At 29.6% G+C, this 17,229-nt stretch overlaps 1 protein-coding gene across 2 annotated transcripts in view; it reads right to left on the reverse strand.

The window, feature by feature from the left end:
• Positions 1 to 340: 340 nt before the first annotated feature.
• The window catches only part of LOC118185769 (sialin-like), a 112,224-nt gene continuing 95,335 nt past the window's right edge, over positions 341 to 17,229 (reverse strand). For both annotated transcript variants that reach the window (XM_085822085.1, XM_035355674.1), the window contains 4 exons: positions 12,589 to 12,721; positions 3,253 to 3,408; positions 3,032 to 3,117; positions 341 to 928 (listed from right to left, as the gene is read on the reverse strand). In XM_085822085.1, coding sequence (XP_085678211.1) covers positions 752 to 928; positions 3,032 to 3,117; positions 3,253 to 3,408; positions 12,589 to 12,721 — 552 coding nt within the window. In that variant the 3' untranslated portion in view covers positions 341 to 751. The remainder of the gene's footprint in view (positions 929 to 3,031; positions 3,118 to 3,252; positions 3,409 to 12,588; positions 12,722 to 17,229) is intronic.

Raw genomic sequence — 17,229 nt, forward strand, 5'->3', positions numbered from 1 at the left:
GATACTCATTTTATCGTCCCACCCAAGGCCGAGTCAACCTCACTCAGCCCGGGGATCAAACCATGGACCAGCGGTGCTGCTGCGCGACGCACTAGCCACTGCACCACCGGGCCTACTAAAATAAGTAGAATACAATGCAAATAATCTTCAACTTTTTAAAGAATATTAAAAATTATTTGCTTGAAAAATATACCAAGGTTTGCTATATTTTTTCAATCACATTTTTAACAAAATATTTTATTAATAATAAATAAATTTTTTAGTAATAGGTTGTTGATCAAGTGCATGTAATTTTTTCAAAAGAAATTGTTAACTGATGTAAATTTATAAGACTGCAACATAAATTTTAAACACTTACTTTATTTTATATCAACATTATCACACAGTTCCCTTAAAAAGGGAGGAACAAAAACAGGATGTCATAAATATAAATATAAATTATATATAACACATATAAAAACATCAATATATTAAGCTGTTTTTTAGCATAATACATTTCACTGGAATAAGAGATTATTGAACTAAAATAGATATAAAAATGAGTTTTAAAAACAAACTTTGGTTAAAAATAAATTAATAACAATGTGAATTAACATTTGATCCCAAATAATTTGGAATGCAATAAAATTTTCTTTATTTATGGTAGATATTTTTAAGTATAGTCAATTCATATTTTGTTTTAAAAGCATTAAATACAAGAAAAATAACAATTGTCACCATGAGATAAAAGATTACTTTAGAAACAGGAAAATCATGGTTCATCAACATCACTATTTTTCTTCTCTCTCTTTTCAACATTCTGAGATAGTAAATTGGTTGTACCCCACTTTTGCAATTTTGCTGATCCACAAAGAATAAACAAAATACCAGTAGCAAAGTATACTGAAATTGCTATGTAAAATACAATTCTCCATTGTTCCAATGTTTGCTATACAAGAAGAGGAAAACATACAACTACAGTATACAAGTATCAAATATATATTTTAATAAATGCATGTTATATTTTTAATATAAAATAAATCATGCATATCTAAATTTTACACTGTATTACTGCTGTTATCTTGCATCCTATTTTTCTATAATTGTTTCTGATCATTTCTGGGGTAACAAAGGGGTAAAAATGTACTTTAATACATCAAAAATAATTATAATGCCAATGTGCTACTTCTTTAGAGAGGCAATGCGCTTTTATTTCAATAAAATTTTTTAATTTTTTTCAAAAGTTTCATTATTTTCCATGTTTAAAACTAGGAATACAATAAAATTTTTCTAAAAAATTTGATTTTGTATCATAAAAATGGAAACAAGCTTCAATGTTTTATCATATAAATTACATTAGGTTATTTGGATGCAGCAAAACACAAAACGGATATCTGCTTAGCAAAAAGAATACCTTCATAGAGGACTTTCTAAAGGAAACTGGCTCATATTCATACTAAACATGGGGAAACCATGAAAACCAGCCATGCAGTCAGCTTGTTTGCCTGGGATCCAATCGAGGTTAAATTTTCGATATTCAGTGCTCTTAAGGGCTCAACAACTGGTGGGGCATTTTACCATACAGGAAAACATTTAATGAACTGTAAGAATCTTAAGTACTGCATAAAATTCTAGCTTATATTTGAACAACATATAAAAACATGCAACTGATTCTTGGAAAGCATCCACGTATATCTCTGTACTACTTGAGCTAGTGTTACACCAAGCAAAGAAATAACTTCTCCAGATAGTGAGGTTCTAGCTAAATCTGCAATTTCTGATACTAAATTTGTCACTGAGATTTATTTCATGTTTAATATCCTGATTTACGGATTTTTCCTTTACGAGATTTCGAAAAATATGCGTTCATGTAGGGAAATTAGAATTTAGATAATCAACCTGATGGAGAAATTAATTTTGGATTTATGACTTCTAATGAAAATTTAAAGTATCAAGTCTTCTTTTTGGATTTAATCCAAATAACTCGACACCTTCCAAGTAAACCTGCATTAAACTGCAAGTACTGCAGCATCATTCCATATCATCAAAAAGTAGTTAGAAAAACATAATTTTGTTTAATAAATCACTATCAGATTGTTCACAATTTTTTAAGAATTGTTTTTATTGAAAAAATTTATTTACCTTTATTACTGTATTTACCTTTATTACTGTTTACCAGTCAATGTAGGCAACATTTTGTGTTAAAAAACAGTCATAATAATTGTATTATCCTTTTTTAAAACAAATTACAAAACAGCTCATATTTCGTACAAGCTCAGCTTTCAAAGTCTCATATATGTTAAATTCATAGTTGGATCTTGCATCAAATCTGATTAGTGATGGGAAGGTTTAACACATTTATGCAGAATATACTTTTTATTCTTATAAAGCCAAAACCCATGCTATCCCATAAAATGCACAAGTTTTCTTAAATAATTAATTCCAGGAAAGCTTGGATTTTTGTCAAAAATTATAATGCAAGTGAGACACTTGATTCCAATAATAATAATACTATTATACAGTGGTAAAATGCTCAAATGAAAGTCTCCTTTCATTTTTCCAATATTTTGTACATACTTTCGTACTAATCTAGTAAAGAATTCAATTGTTTTTTCCTTATTATACAATAATGTAATTTATAGTAAATGTAATAACTGGTGTCGTTACTATTGAGGGAAATTTTTAAAAAAGAGCTTGATCACCAGATGAGGTTTCTAAATTGAATATTACGTAAAAATATACAATAGAAAAGAGTTATTCTAAGAAATGCAGAAAAAATGTTATTCCATTTTATACAGGCACCCCCTCTCCCCTCCCAATAAAAACTTCTTAACATTTAACATTTAAACAAAAAGTTTTCTATTTAACCAACTGATGCTGTTGATTCAATTTGAACCTATGCTATTAGTTTCCAAACTATTAGCATTATCAGAATGTTGCATAAGTTTTATGTATGCATTGAACATTAAATGCAAACATTATAAACACACACTACTGGAAATATTCACCAAGTTAATAATGCAATCAACAACATTTATTAAGCTTAACTTACATTATTTTGTGTTAATGCACCAACAGCTTTTGGAGCTAGGAATCCAGCAGTCGTAGCAAAAGCATTTGTCATTCCCATCAAGGTTCCTGTGCATGAATGTAAAGAAAAATGTAATCTGAATAAAAATATTAAATTTAAAACAAAAATAATGCATATAAATAACTTATATAACAAAATACAAACTTAACATATGAATAATTTTATTATTTAATAACACTCACCAGCAAATTCAGGGGACATATCGACATGTGTAACCATGTAACCTGAGTACGTACATCCATTGAAAGCCATTGCCATTGTCAGAAATACTACACTCCACACATGATCGCATGCAGCAAATATAACTCCAAAGAGACAAAGGGCTGGTCCAAAAAATCCTAAGGAAATAAAACGCAGTGTAAAAGAGTGCAATAATGTACCACACTGTTAAAACAAATAGGAAAAAAGATGGTTTATGATATACATACATACATTTTTCCACAGTCATAAAACAAAGCAAAAAAGAACTGCACTACATCTTGAGTTAAATTAAATTTTGGCTCAAACTAAAGCCTAACAAAAAAACAATATTTGCAAAGATTCATATTTTTGTATTTACAATAACTACTTTTTGTATAATGTTTTGCTATTAAATGTGTGTTTATATATATAAATAAATATACAGGTAATATGTCATACAAATTCATTACATGTTATTTTACAATTTTGTAACACAATTCTTGAAATATCTAGTTATTAAAAAAGATTGAATCAATTTCCTATTTTATTGTCCTTCAGCATCTTCCGCGAATGAGTTAATGACCATTTGAGAGAATGAATTTTAAGATTTTATTCTGTTATGCGCTGAATGCATTGTTCCTTTTGAACACTCAGCTACTTGTTTAGACTTGGGATGTAACACATCAACAGAAGGCATTCTGATAAAGCAAAAAAAAAAAAAAAAAAGATTCATCAGGAAAATTAATCTTTTTACCAATCAATGGAGGTCCACAATTCGAATAGCATGACGAAAGTGTACCATGAGTGGTAAAATGTCACTGCACATCAGCATGTCCATCCATCAGCTGCAAAGCCTCGTATATAGAAGGTTCACCAAACTGTCATTCTGGTCACAATTTTATGGTAGCCCTCTGTTTCATCTGGACGGTAAGCTACTCTACTGTAGTATGTCAGTTGGCCCAAATGTACTATTGTAGCTGTTATTCATTTCTTTCATCTATGGGTCATAGTACTCTGCAGCTTCCACACTGCTTATTTTGTACAGTGCCATTCTGTCATGAATGATATACTTTCAACACAACAATAAGTGTCTGAAATGTTGCTACCCTTGGTTTAAATGCAAATAATCATTTCTTTCTGTAAATCTGTTAAATTACTCTGTTTATTCATGATAACAATGACTAAAATGTTCCCCAAATGCTTACAATACACTTTACATACTTACCAAATTAGCTGCTGACATATCCCTTATGTCACTAATTGTTTAAGTGCTGGTATTAAAGGTAAGAGATGATCACATTAATGTCACTCAACTCTGTACATACGAATTAATCAAAAAGAAAGGCCATTCATTGCCATATAAAATTTCTTTGCAGACTGACAGTCATCAGCATGTCCATCCATCAGCTGTAAAGCCTTGTATATAGAAAATTCACTAAACTTGTCATTCTGGACACTATTATGATAGCCCTCTGTTTCATTTGGGCAGTAAGCTACTCTACTATGTCAGTTGGCCCAAATGTACAATCGTAGCTGTCATTCACTTCTTTCATCTATGGGTCATAGTACTCTGCAGCTTCCACACTGCTTATTTTGTACAGTGCCATTCTGCCATGAATGATACACTTTCATCACAACAGCATGAGCAGTTCACAAACTATACAGTTTCTGAAATGTTGCTACCCTTGGGTTGAATGCAAATAATTATTTCTTTCTGTAAATCTGCTAAATTATTCTGTTTATTCATGGTAACAATACCTGAAATGTTCTCCAAATGCTTACAATACACTTTACATACTTACCAACCAAATCAGCTGCTGACATATCCCTTATGTCATTGGTTGTTTAAGTGCTGGTATCAAAGGTAAGAGATGATCATATTAATGTCACTCAACTCTGTACATAGGAATTAATCAAAAAGAAAGGCCATTCGTTGCCATATATTAAAGATACTAAGAGATATGGAATTAAAAACAATCCCATTTAAGAATTCCCCCAGTTGCTTAAAACATTTAATGTACATTGTGAAAAAAAGAAAAAAAAGACAGTTTTATATCTCCTGTTCTTCTGGGCCAAATGTCAAAATTCAAATTGCATTTTTCATTTCTCAAAAGCGCGGCTTAGGATATATATTATATTTATATATAGCATTGTTCTAACATAGGTATTTTGACACAAAATCGAACTTTTTCTGAAATAACATACCAATTTTTTCCACTTCGATTCTACGACTCAAATTATGCCTAGATATTAAATTTTGTAAAATTAGGTGCGAAATTTACGGAGAAATTCAAAAATTTATCTTGGCACAACTTTTTCAGTTTTTGCCAAGAATAATTCACTTGGCGAACTTCTTAATATGTGGCAACCAATTTTCCTTTCCCTTCCATTATGCCAGAGTGGAAAAAAGGGCACCTTGTTCCTACTTTTTTACATTATGCATGAGCGGAAAAAAGCAACACCTCCTAGAACTAACTCAAGGCCACAGCGCGCAGTTCGTGACGTCACTGCAGTAGGGATACTTTTGTCCTCGCCAACTTTGAGGGTGCCTTCTTAAATATCCATTTGATAGGCTTATATAAAAACTGAAATTTTTATATTTAATTCTCATCGTTTATAAATCTGGAAAATACCTTGCTTTCATTAGAATGTGAAGAACCAAGATTTTTATTTTTAGAATGTTTTCGATACGAATAACTAGAAATTTTAATTCCATTAAAAGTTATTACTGATGTTACTAAATTTAATCGCTGAGAAACTCTTGTTAACGAAAGAAACTTCACACTTAATGAATCGGAATTTTATTTGTATGCAATAATTAAACAGACAGACAATTTAAGACATGAAGGCAGGATATAGATCCTAAAAAATTGAGATAAATTCTAACTGATTTAAATTATGAAGCTAATTTACCTGGAATCATGTAGCAACATAAAATCATTAGTTGAAAACAAATATAATTAACCAGAGATGTTTATTGGTCAAGGGTCGTATTAATTATACTTACAACAATTTATGCCTTGACTAATAAACATCTTTGATAAGTATAAGTAATATATCTTATTTTTGACATATGTTGCCGAATGATAATAAATACTCATGTTTGAAACAAATAACGCTAAGCTTGCAACGATTTAAATAAGTTTTTATAATTATTTGAGACATTAGGTGCACAGAGAGAATTGCATATTATTTTGCATTTTAAATGGCAAATATCAAATCTCTGATAGAGGTCTGATATAGATCTAAATAGCTAACCTCTGATCTTTACAGGGAAATTTTATAACATGATTTAGCAGTATTGTGTGGAAGGCAAATGTAACAAATCCTAAACTGGGATATTGAACACAACAAATGAAAAACACAACTATCATTGCATTATTACTGCCGAATAAAATTACTAACATATAATGCCCTTAGGATGCACTAAATTATACATTACAATTCGAAACAATTTATACATAAATACTTTAGATAATATGTATATGCTTATTTTCAATCAGTCAACTAAAAAGAAGAAGGATTGTTCCAATAGAGGAAAAGAAGAAAATCATCGAAATTGTCTTTGCAGTCAATTCAGAATTATTCAAATATTGCTAATGATAAACGATAAATATTGCTTTTTTTTTTTATCACAGACTGCATTTCATCAAATAAAAATGTATGGCATAATATTTCATAAAGACTACATTTCTATCTTTAGGAAGAATTTAAATTGTAGTCTTTATGAAATATCATGCCATACATTTTTATTTCCATACGTATGTATATGCATGCGTATATATGTATGACAATATATTCGATTTCTTTGCAAAAAAAAAAAAAATTGCTTTGACATACTGCTATACAAAATATACAATTTAAAATAATATATTTGGGGTGAAGAAAGACAATTTTAGGATTTTTAACATATATATATATATATATATGAAGTAATTAAATTTAAAAATCAAAACACAATAAAAAAATTTCATGAACTTTAACATATACACATAGAAAAGTTGCATTGATATTGCACTATACAAGTAAATGAAGAGGGAATACATAATGAATACCTTTGACAAAAAATAAATGAAACTCAGAATTTCGTAAATTTTAATACGTGCAAATATATAGAAATGCATACATTCCCTGTAGCAGGTAAAAATTCATATTTTGGTTTGTTTATTCTACTAAAATAACATAAGTTAATGTTTATTCATGACTAATAGAAAGAAAATCATACTTATCTATTAATTGTATAAAGTGAAACAGGTACTAGTTTTGAAGAATAATGTCTAATTATTTGAAAATTCTTTTGTCAAATAAAGTGTTGCATAAATTTAATTATTTACTTACAAAAAATATGAAACACTTGCATGCAAAGATTGTTATAATTGGATTTAATTATCTAAACTAGAATTAAATACAAGATTTCGTAAAACTTCATATTTAATGATTTATGTTATATTAAGTGAATTTTAAGAATATCAGGCATGAACTCACAAAAATTTAAATAGCGTATTTTTTCGCATTAACATCAGAAACAAAATTGATATTAGTTACAGAGATATTATCAAGATTTTTCAAGGTCTTCGGATTTTAATAAATACGCTGTTCCTGTGACAAATGTATCGAGATATTTAAATGCAAGCATTTTGCAACATACAAAATGTATTTACCATTTTGAATTTTTATTAATCCTACATTTAATCTAATCCTACTTTTAAGTCACACATTTGTTTAATTTACTTAACTTGGTAAATGATGCTATTTACTACAAATTGACTAGCATGACGATAAAGAATGCCATCTGCTATAGATTGAACGATTAGCATGATGATAAACAGTACTATCTGCCATAAATTAAATTAATAGTATGATTAAGTCATCATACTTATATAATCACTATTAGACTTACAATAAGATTAAATATGTTTACTTTCTATAAATGTATGTACTCGCTTTAGTTTATGATAATTATAACATACTTAACACAGAAGCACTTTTTAAAGCACAGATAAGTATAAACTTATTCATTAAAGTAAAAAAAAAAAAAAAAAAATGCAACTTACCTTCGAAAATTTTTTTGGCTTGAAATTGCTTGTATGAATCGCCTTTATCCATTTATTTAAGAATTCTTTCTCTTTCGGAAAAGAGAAAACCTGTACTTTTGGACCATTTGGATAGTTCCCTTTACAGTTAGGTACACAGCATGTGTAAACCATATCAAAAATTTGAAAAACAAATAATAAAGTGGAATACTTATAATATAGAAATATCTGAAAAAAGAAAGAAAATGTCGACTGTTCTTATGGACGATTTCTGACCAAGTGACCGTCAAAACTCCGGAAATCCACCCACCACAGTCCTGGGTGGGGAGAGTTAAATGAAATACAATCCCTACTGATACTGACGTCACACCTCCTCCTGGAAAATGCGCCGTGGCCTCGAGTTAGTTCTAGGAGGTGTTGAAAAAAGTCACATCGTTTGATGTTTTATCGCTTTGAACAAATATGCCAATTTTCAAAACACACAATATATAAATTCATGTATATCTTCAGAAATTTTGAATAAAAAACTACAATTTTTTGCACGTATGCGTAGAAATACATCTAATTTAAGATGATGGCAAAAATTTTACAGATTTTTAATTCAAAAATTTTTTTGAAAAATTTACAAAAATTATTTTAAAATGAAAATTTTAAAAATAAATCATAAAAATCAGATGAATTTTATTTGGAATGAACTTAAATTTTGAAATGTAAAAGGAAGAATGAAATAAGTTTAACAGAAAAAGAGAGATTAATAAATATAAAATTATAAATAAATATCAAACTCAATTAACCATGAGAAGCTAAAATTTTGAGAGCTAATTTTTTAAAAACTACTCATGCAATTTTTACAAAACTTGGTAGTTTGGTGTAATTTGAGCCGTAGAATCAAAATGTGGAAAAAAATAGTATGTTATTTCAGAAAAAGTGCAATTGTGCGTCAAAATACCTATATTAGAACAATACTATATATAAAAAAGTCGCACTTTCGAGACATGAAATACGCAAGTTGAATTTCGTCAATCGACCCAGTAGAACGAGAGATATATAACTGTCCCCCCCTTTTTTTGGCACAGTGTACGTGTCTAAAGCTACTTGATTCCCATTGATAAGACTGTTTTGAACAGTTTTTACAATCCCAAATGCACTACCAAGTCTTCCTTTTTACATGGAATCTTAGCTGTTTCCACTCCATGCTTCACTTTCAAAGTCATAACAACGGACTTAAATTTCATCTTCATAATAGTGGGATTCGACTCACAGCTTCCAAAAGGAAAAAAAAAAAAAAAAAACCGTGAATTTCCAGATCCTACTGTGCTTAAGAGCATCAGTCAATGATTGCTCTTAATTCATTTATTTACTAACTACCAGCTTCTACCGGGAAAATGGTTGAAGGGAACACCAAACGTTAAATTTAAAAACTGCATAAAATTTTACTCTGCAGAACAATTTTATAAAAAAGTTATTATGTATAACAAAATTACAATGAAATAAGCAATATCCTTTAATACAAATATTAATTAACCTAATAAATAAATTAACCAACTTCCCTTTGCAAAATCTTAACAACTCAAATGGTATAAAGGAGGTTAAAAACTTTCTTTCCTAAAAAAAATCACTCAAAACTTTTCAATATCTTAAAAACAGTGAAATGAGCAATAAATAACATAAAAAAATACAAAAAAAACAAAAAATTCTGAAAAGCAAAGTATAATTAATGATATTTTATCTTATATTTTCAAAAGAAAAAAATTACAATGAAATAAGCTATATCCCTTAATACAAATATTAATTATCCTAATAAAAAAAAATTAACCAACTTTCCGTTGAAGAAAAAAAAATCATGCAAAACTTTTCAATATCTTACAAACAGTGAAATAAGCAAAAAATAACATGAAAGCAACTCAAAAAACATAAAATTCCACGCAGAATTTTACTCTGCAGAACAACTTTATATATATATATATTAAAAAAAAATAAATAAAAATAAAAATGTATTATATATATATATATATATATATATATATACATGACAATGAAATATGCCAATCTCTTAAAAACAGTGACATAAGAAATACGATGAAAAATTGTTGCCAAACTCATATTTCTAAAAGAATGAAAACTATTCAAAATGATGCGATTTCATCAAAAATCTATCAACAACAATAAGACAGGAAAATTGCTACCAAAATCACATTTTTAAAGATGTGAGAAGTGTACTTGGAAGCTTCATTTAAAAAATTCTTTAAAAATACAAAATATTACCATTTTTCCAAAATTCTTTTTGTGAAAGCAGTCATAAGAATGAAAGTTTAACATGTCCGAAAATCAAAGAAAATAAACTGTACATTTTTAAAAGTAAACTTTTTTAGAAAAAATCCCATTGAAAAGGTGTTATGCTCCTTTTGTTAAATAAATTCGTATTTAATCGATTTATTGAGACACGAAATTTATTTTAAGTTCGTAAAATAGCCAAGTGCCTACGTTTCACGACGATGTGAAAATGGAGTGTGTAGAGTAAAATCTTGCTTTCCTATAGCCCATTATGTCTCAAAATGATGCGATTTTGTCACAAAACATAAAATAAAAAAAATTCTAATTCGAATTTTGAAAAAAATCGCTTCGAGGTGCATTGGCTCTCGTCTAGATGCACTTATGTACCAAATTTCGTAGCCGTGGGTCTATTAGCTTTACGCGCAGCGCTAACGAAAGACACACACACAGACTCTTTCTTTTATTATATGTAGAGATTACAGTAGTTTCATATTATTAAATTTAATAACATATATTCAGCTTCTTTTAAAAAGCTGAATATATCTTATATAGTATATGCTGCCAACACAACAGATGGTTCATTCAAAGTAAAAAATAATTTAAGGATTCTTAATATTTTTCAGAGGGAAAAAAGTGGAGTATAATGATATTTTTCTACGTTAACCTGGGAGCGCGCGCCCTCTTTTTTGAAGAAAAAAACTGTTACTCTTCATTTAAAAGTGTTACATTTATGGCAAAATTTTATGATCAAACTTAAAAAATATGCTATAAATTGCTATAAAATGCTTTAAAAATATGCTATGCTATAAATAAACTATAAAAATTAAAATTTTAATTTCAATTTCTATAATATTCTATATGAAATAAAAAATTTTAAAGGAATAGAAAAACATATTAATATAGAATTTATTAGGAATTTATTATATTATTATTCAGGTTTATCAGGAATATACTACCTGAAAGAACATCTTCCTCAGAAGGCTTCAAGTTTTTCATTAATTGTTATGAACTCACTAACAGTGTAATATTTCTGGCAGTTATTCACAAAATATTCAAAAAACTCTCTTATAGGAGCAAGTTTTTCTCATTCGTTCTTGACGACGCGAGTTTCTATGTCATCAAAACGCAAACATCTTTATAAAAAAAGAAAACATTTGTAGGAAACAGTTTTGTGGAAAATTTCCAAGCCAGTTCCGTCTATTGCCAGCAGATCCCGCACATTTACATGAGATGACTTAAGTCACAAAAATAAGAAAGACCTATGAAAGTGCGAATTTTAGTTAGAGTTGTGTTATGATCATCTCTCTCTCTTTGAAAGCTCTCAGAAATAGATGGAATTTAAATATTTGTATAACTGATGACTTTCAGCAATATTTGTTCACTTAGTAAAAGTTACCACGATTCATTTGGAGTCTACACATATTTTGCCTTACCAATGTTTCCAGGCAATTTAGTAATAATATTATGAGCAGGAATTCTAACATCAGCTTTAGACTTTCTTTTACAATTGGAGGTTTTTTTTTTTTTTTTTTTGTCTTTTCCAATAAAGTAATAAATGTCATTCTCATTTTCATTTTCAGAATGCATCTCGATTTCTGAATCAGTGTCATGAGAACTAAAAAATTCATTATAACTTTCATCATCAGTTTCTTCAATGGAGTCTTCAACAGTTGATACATCAAATAATTTTTGCAAACGTAGCATTTCTTCCTTACAGGATAAATTATGTGATATGTTTGCAATTTTCTGTACTATCACAAATTACAGCAATGCGAATAGGTGCACGCTGGGTCTGAAAGACCTGATCTAATTAAAAAAAAACTTCGAATAAAATTTCCGGCAAAAAACTCCAGAAACATAAAGAGAATGGCCTTGGAGAAGACTACACTTAATCACAATCACTTAGGAAGGATAGGGGCATTTTCAGAAAGGTTTCTTTAATCGGGTGGGTCCATTGGATCCAGCGTGTGCGCTCGCGAGTTAAAGAAGTTAAAATTAGTTGTTGGATTAATAAATATGCTAAAAACTTACCAACAGTATTACATACTTTACGAATCACACTTATACTACAGTACTGTCTTTGTCGGGCTAAATCAGCAACATAACTTATTCCCCAGCTGACTAAAGCTTGAAACAAATATGGAAGAGCAGAGATAAAACCATCCTAAAATTATGAACATATTGAATTAAGAAATCAATCTCTAAAATCAACTTAAAAACAGTATAAAGGTACAAAATCATTTAATGAAATTTCATTTCACATGAATTCACTATATTCACACTTTTATTTCATATATGTTTCATTTATGTAAGTATAAGAGAAATATATTTGCAGTTTGTTATGGAAGATACTCAAACAAACAATATAGATGAGAAAATGTCTGAATTAAAAGAACAATTTTTGCATTCATTTCTATAAGTAAATATCAAATAACTTGCTTGAAAAATAATTACAAATTTACCATTCAATTTATTAGATTTCTTTTGCTGATTAAATAAGATGTTATGCAACTAAACTCGAGCAAACCTTTGCTGCATTTATGAACAAATAAATTTTAAATCTCACATGTCCTTCAAACTTATTATATGGTACTTATGTATTATCCAATCAACCATGAAAGTTTACTAACACTGAACCATTAAAGTTGGCAAAGATTCCATCGAAGTAAAGCCCATTAATTAGTATGCGGAATTCTGAAGGAACAAACACCTCTTTATATAACAATCAGTCAGTATTCAACCCACTTCATTTCTGAGCTTCATATATGGGCTTCTGTCGATTTCTATTATTTTGCTAAGCCCTTCGAGTTTAAAGGAAATTCTGTCTAGAATGTTGAAAGTACAAACCTTCGACAGGTTACAGTTACAAAATTAGAGGTTCTAATGTACTAATATTCTGTCAGCCACATTCAGCTGACCATATCGTGTTCATTAATACACTTTCTTTTTAATGACAGGATCCTGTAATTTTGACAATGATCCACTGCCTGTTGTTCTACAGAAAATTAATTCCAAATTTGAATCTCCCCCCCCCCAAAAAAAAGTACAAGGAAAAAACTACAGTAGTAACAAGCAATTTATATCCTTTTTCACAACAACAACAAAAACAAAGTAACTTAGCAAGAATTGATCGGGTTACATAAAAAAAAAAAAAGCCTACATGTCACAAGTGTGTTAATTACATCCTACATATCCATAATTGGTACTATTGCACTGCCTGGCAACAGTTTCATGGTCAGTGGGATAATATAGAAGTACTGATTATACACCACTCTTACTTTTTGCATTTCTAATTTTCCAATTCGTTATCAAATAATAGAATTGAAGATTAGCAACAAATTTGTATAATTCTGACATTAGGTCACTTACATGCAAAGGTTTATGTTATTTATTACTTAACTTGTTTATGTCATTACAGGTTTGTTACTTGAATAAGAGGTTTATGTTATGCAACTGGACATGAGTTTATAAACAAACAGCTTTTAGATACAAGTCAAAACCCTCCAATTTTAATTAAGATTGCACTTCATCCTTAAATGTTTCACAATAAGCTCGTTTAACATTAAATTCTTCTATTGATGAATAAAAATTTCAACAAAATAAAATTTCATTCACACACAGTCGGGGAGGGGGGGACACCACAGTTCTGTATCTCCTGGTCTACTCTACTGATTGAAGAAATTCAACCCATGTTTTTCCTGTTTTGAAAGTGTGACTTAGGTTATTTATTAGATTTATATGTAGCTCTGCTTTAATATACGTATTTTGACACAAAATCGGCTTTCCTGAAATTATATGCCAATTTTTTCCACATTTCACTTCTATGACTCAAATTATGGCTAAAAGCCAAATTTTGTAAAATTTGGTGTGAAACTTAATCAGTAATTTGGAAATTTGCATTGGTGCTAAGAATAATTCACTAGGCAAACTTCTCAGTTAACGGCAACCTATTTCCTTGCAACTTTCATTCTGCAAAAGTGGAAAAAAATTTTTTTTTTTTTTTCCATTTTCTTGAATATATTTTTACTTCATATTATATTTTTCAATCACAGTTCTTACTTTTAGATATATGTATAGACAGAGCATTTCATTTTAATTATTTGAGTTTGCATAGTTGAATTACAGCTCAAATAGTTATTTTAAAAAATTTATATTTATTAATTCACAGCGTATACTTTAAGCATATATATATATATATAATTTGATTTCATTTATTTGAATATTATTTCTCTTGAAAGACCTTTGAAATTTTAATTGCAGCAATCATTCAGACTAACTGAAGTTCAAGCAATTGAAGTCTTATTGTATATTCACAATATGGCAGTTAATTAATCAGTGTATTATAAAAATACAAACATTGCAATTTCTGTCTTATACAAATATGGCAGGTAATTAATTAACCCATTTGCACTGACTATCATGTATACATGTCAGCAAGAAACGCACTCATTGCCTGGCCCACACATTGGCAAGCCAGAACTCTTTCTCGTTCACCCCCAGCTGTCACACATTTGTCCAGTGACTTGGAACATTTTAAAGGCCACTATATGGTGTCTTGTGCCCATTACCTTTGAATTGAATACAGTTTTAGTATTCTAACTTTCAAGTTGATCAAATTCTGCATAACGCTGATGTTAGCTGTTGTGGGGGGAGGAGTGTAATGTAAAAAAACAGAGCTCAGCTCTTTAACTCACCAAGTGATATAAACACTTGTTTTTGATATCCCTTCGAATCCTTTTTTTTATCCCCCCCTCTTTTTTTTTTTTTTTTTTTAATATAGGGTCTTTTATGGTTACTATGTGGGGTTCTATAACACTTTGCATTGCTTTTATATTGCTTATATTGTAGAGTCTTCTAGTCCATTTTGGGAACATAAACTGGTAGAACCTACTGAAAGATGAAGTAGCGGATTCTCTCTAGGTCTTGAAAGAATGGAGAAGGTTATAGTAACTTTTGTATTTTTAAACTAAATGAAACAGAAATACAATCACTCGGTGCTCACAATTTAACCACCATTTGTGGCGAAGTAACTTAAACAGAAAATAATATGTACACTGCTCAAAAAAAAGGGGGGACAGTTCTATATCTCCCGTTCTACTGGGCCGATTCACGAAATTCAAATTGCGTTCTTCATGTCTCAAAAGCGCGACTTAGGATATATATTAGATTTATATATAGCACTATTCTAACATAGGTATTTTGACACAAAATCGGACTTTTTCTGAAATAACATACCAATTTTTTTACATATTTCGATTCTACGACTCAAATTATGCCTAAATATTAAATTTTGTAAAACTTGGTGTGAAATTTATGAAGAAATTCAACAATTTATGTTGGTGCTTTTTATTCAGTTTGCGCCAAAATTAGTTCACTTGGCAGACTTAATATGTGGCAACCTATTTTCATTTCCATTTTTACATAGTGCGTGAGAGGAAAAAAAGACTCAATCAATTCTTTCAAATAATATGCTTTATATTTTTAATTATAATTGTTAATTATTTTAAGCAATTTTTTCTCTTTCGAATTTCATTTTAATTGTTTACGTTGCATAGTTTCTTTCGAATAACTGTTTTAAAAATTTCTATTTACTCATTCGAACTGCGTAGTTTAAATTAAAGGTGCATCGTTTATTTTTTTTTCAAATAGTTTTCTTTATACTGCATTTTTAGTCATAGTTTAGGTAATTTTTACATTTTCAGACTTTTATTTTAATTGCTAGTGTTGCATTGTCTCTTCAGATAATTATTTTAAAATTTTCTATTTATTCATTCAAACTGAGCATTTTAAATATATTTATTAATATAAATTTTCCAGAATTTGTTTTTATTTTTTTAATTGGGTTTCTTTTGGAAGAATACTTTGCCACTCAGACTACGATGCATTTGAAAACTGCATATATTAAAAGAGAAAATACAGTAAAGCACACTTAACACGCCTTTCAATGTTCTGTTAAGAAAAGATATATAAATAAGAGAGATGTATAACCGACATTTTAACTTAAAATGACTTGCATACACTGCTTTAATCAGTTTTTCTTCAGGCATTCTGCTTTATTCTTGCTCATTTTCTTCAGGCACTCTGCAAGTATATTACAAAGCATCCAACTTTTCAAAACATCTTGGTATTTCTAACAATCATTTTAAATAAAATTATCGCCTTCCATTTCATAAAGGCCCACAAATGGCTGAGCAATAAAGTCGCTGAACACTGGTAGTTCACTCCGGGGTTCGAATCCCGGTAAACGGGCTGGTTGCATGGGCGTTTTTCATGGATTTTCTCATGTGTAACGTGTATGCCAGCTAGGTTTCCTTAGAAAGTTCTTCATTAAGGCATCCTTTCTTTTAGGCAGATAGCCCTGCTTTGCCGTAACTTAATAATCCAATTCAATCTCAGCAGTATTTAAGTCAGAGCCTTTATCAATCTTTAGAGGTAGCATTTTGAAGGATGAGATGAAAGGAAAAGCTGGTTTCATCAGGAGGTTTTGGTTTATTTAATTATGGCAAAGCACACTAGGGCTATCTGCCTAAAGGGAGGGATGCCTTCGTGGAGGACTTTCTATGGAAAACTAGTTTGTATACATGTTACACATGGCAAAAACCACCAAAACGCCTATGCAGCCAGCCAGTTCATGGGATTCGAACCTCGGACTGAACTACCAGTCTAAAACCA

The sequence above is a fragment of the Stegodyphus dumicola genome, chromosome 8, assembly GCF_044657685.1.
Source record: "Stegodyphus dumicola isolate Sdum_Otavi_A_Nest chromosome 8, ASM4465768v1".
Taxonomy (NCBI): domain Eukaryota; kingdom Metazoa; phylum Arthropoda; class Arachnida; order Araneae; family Eresidae; genus Stegodyphus; species Stegodyphus dumicola.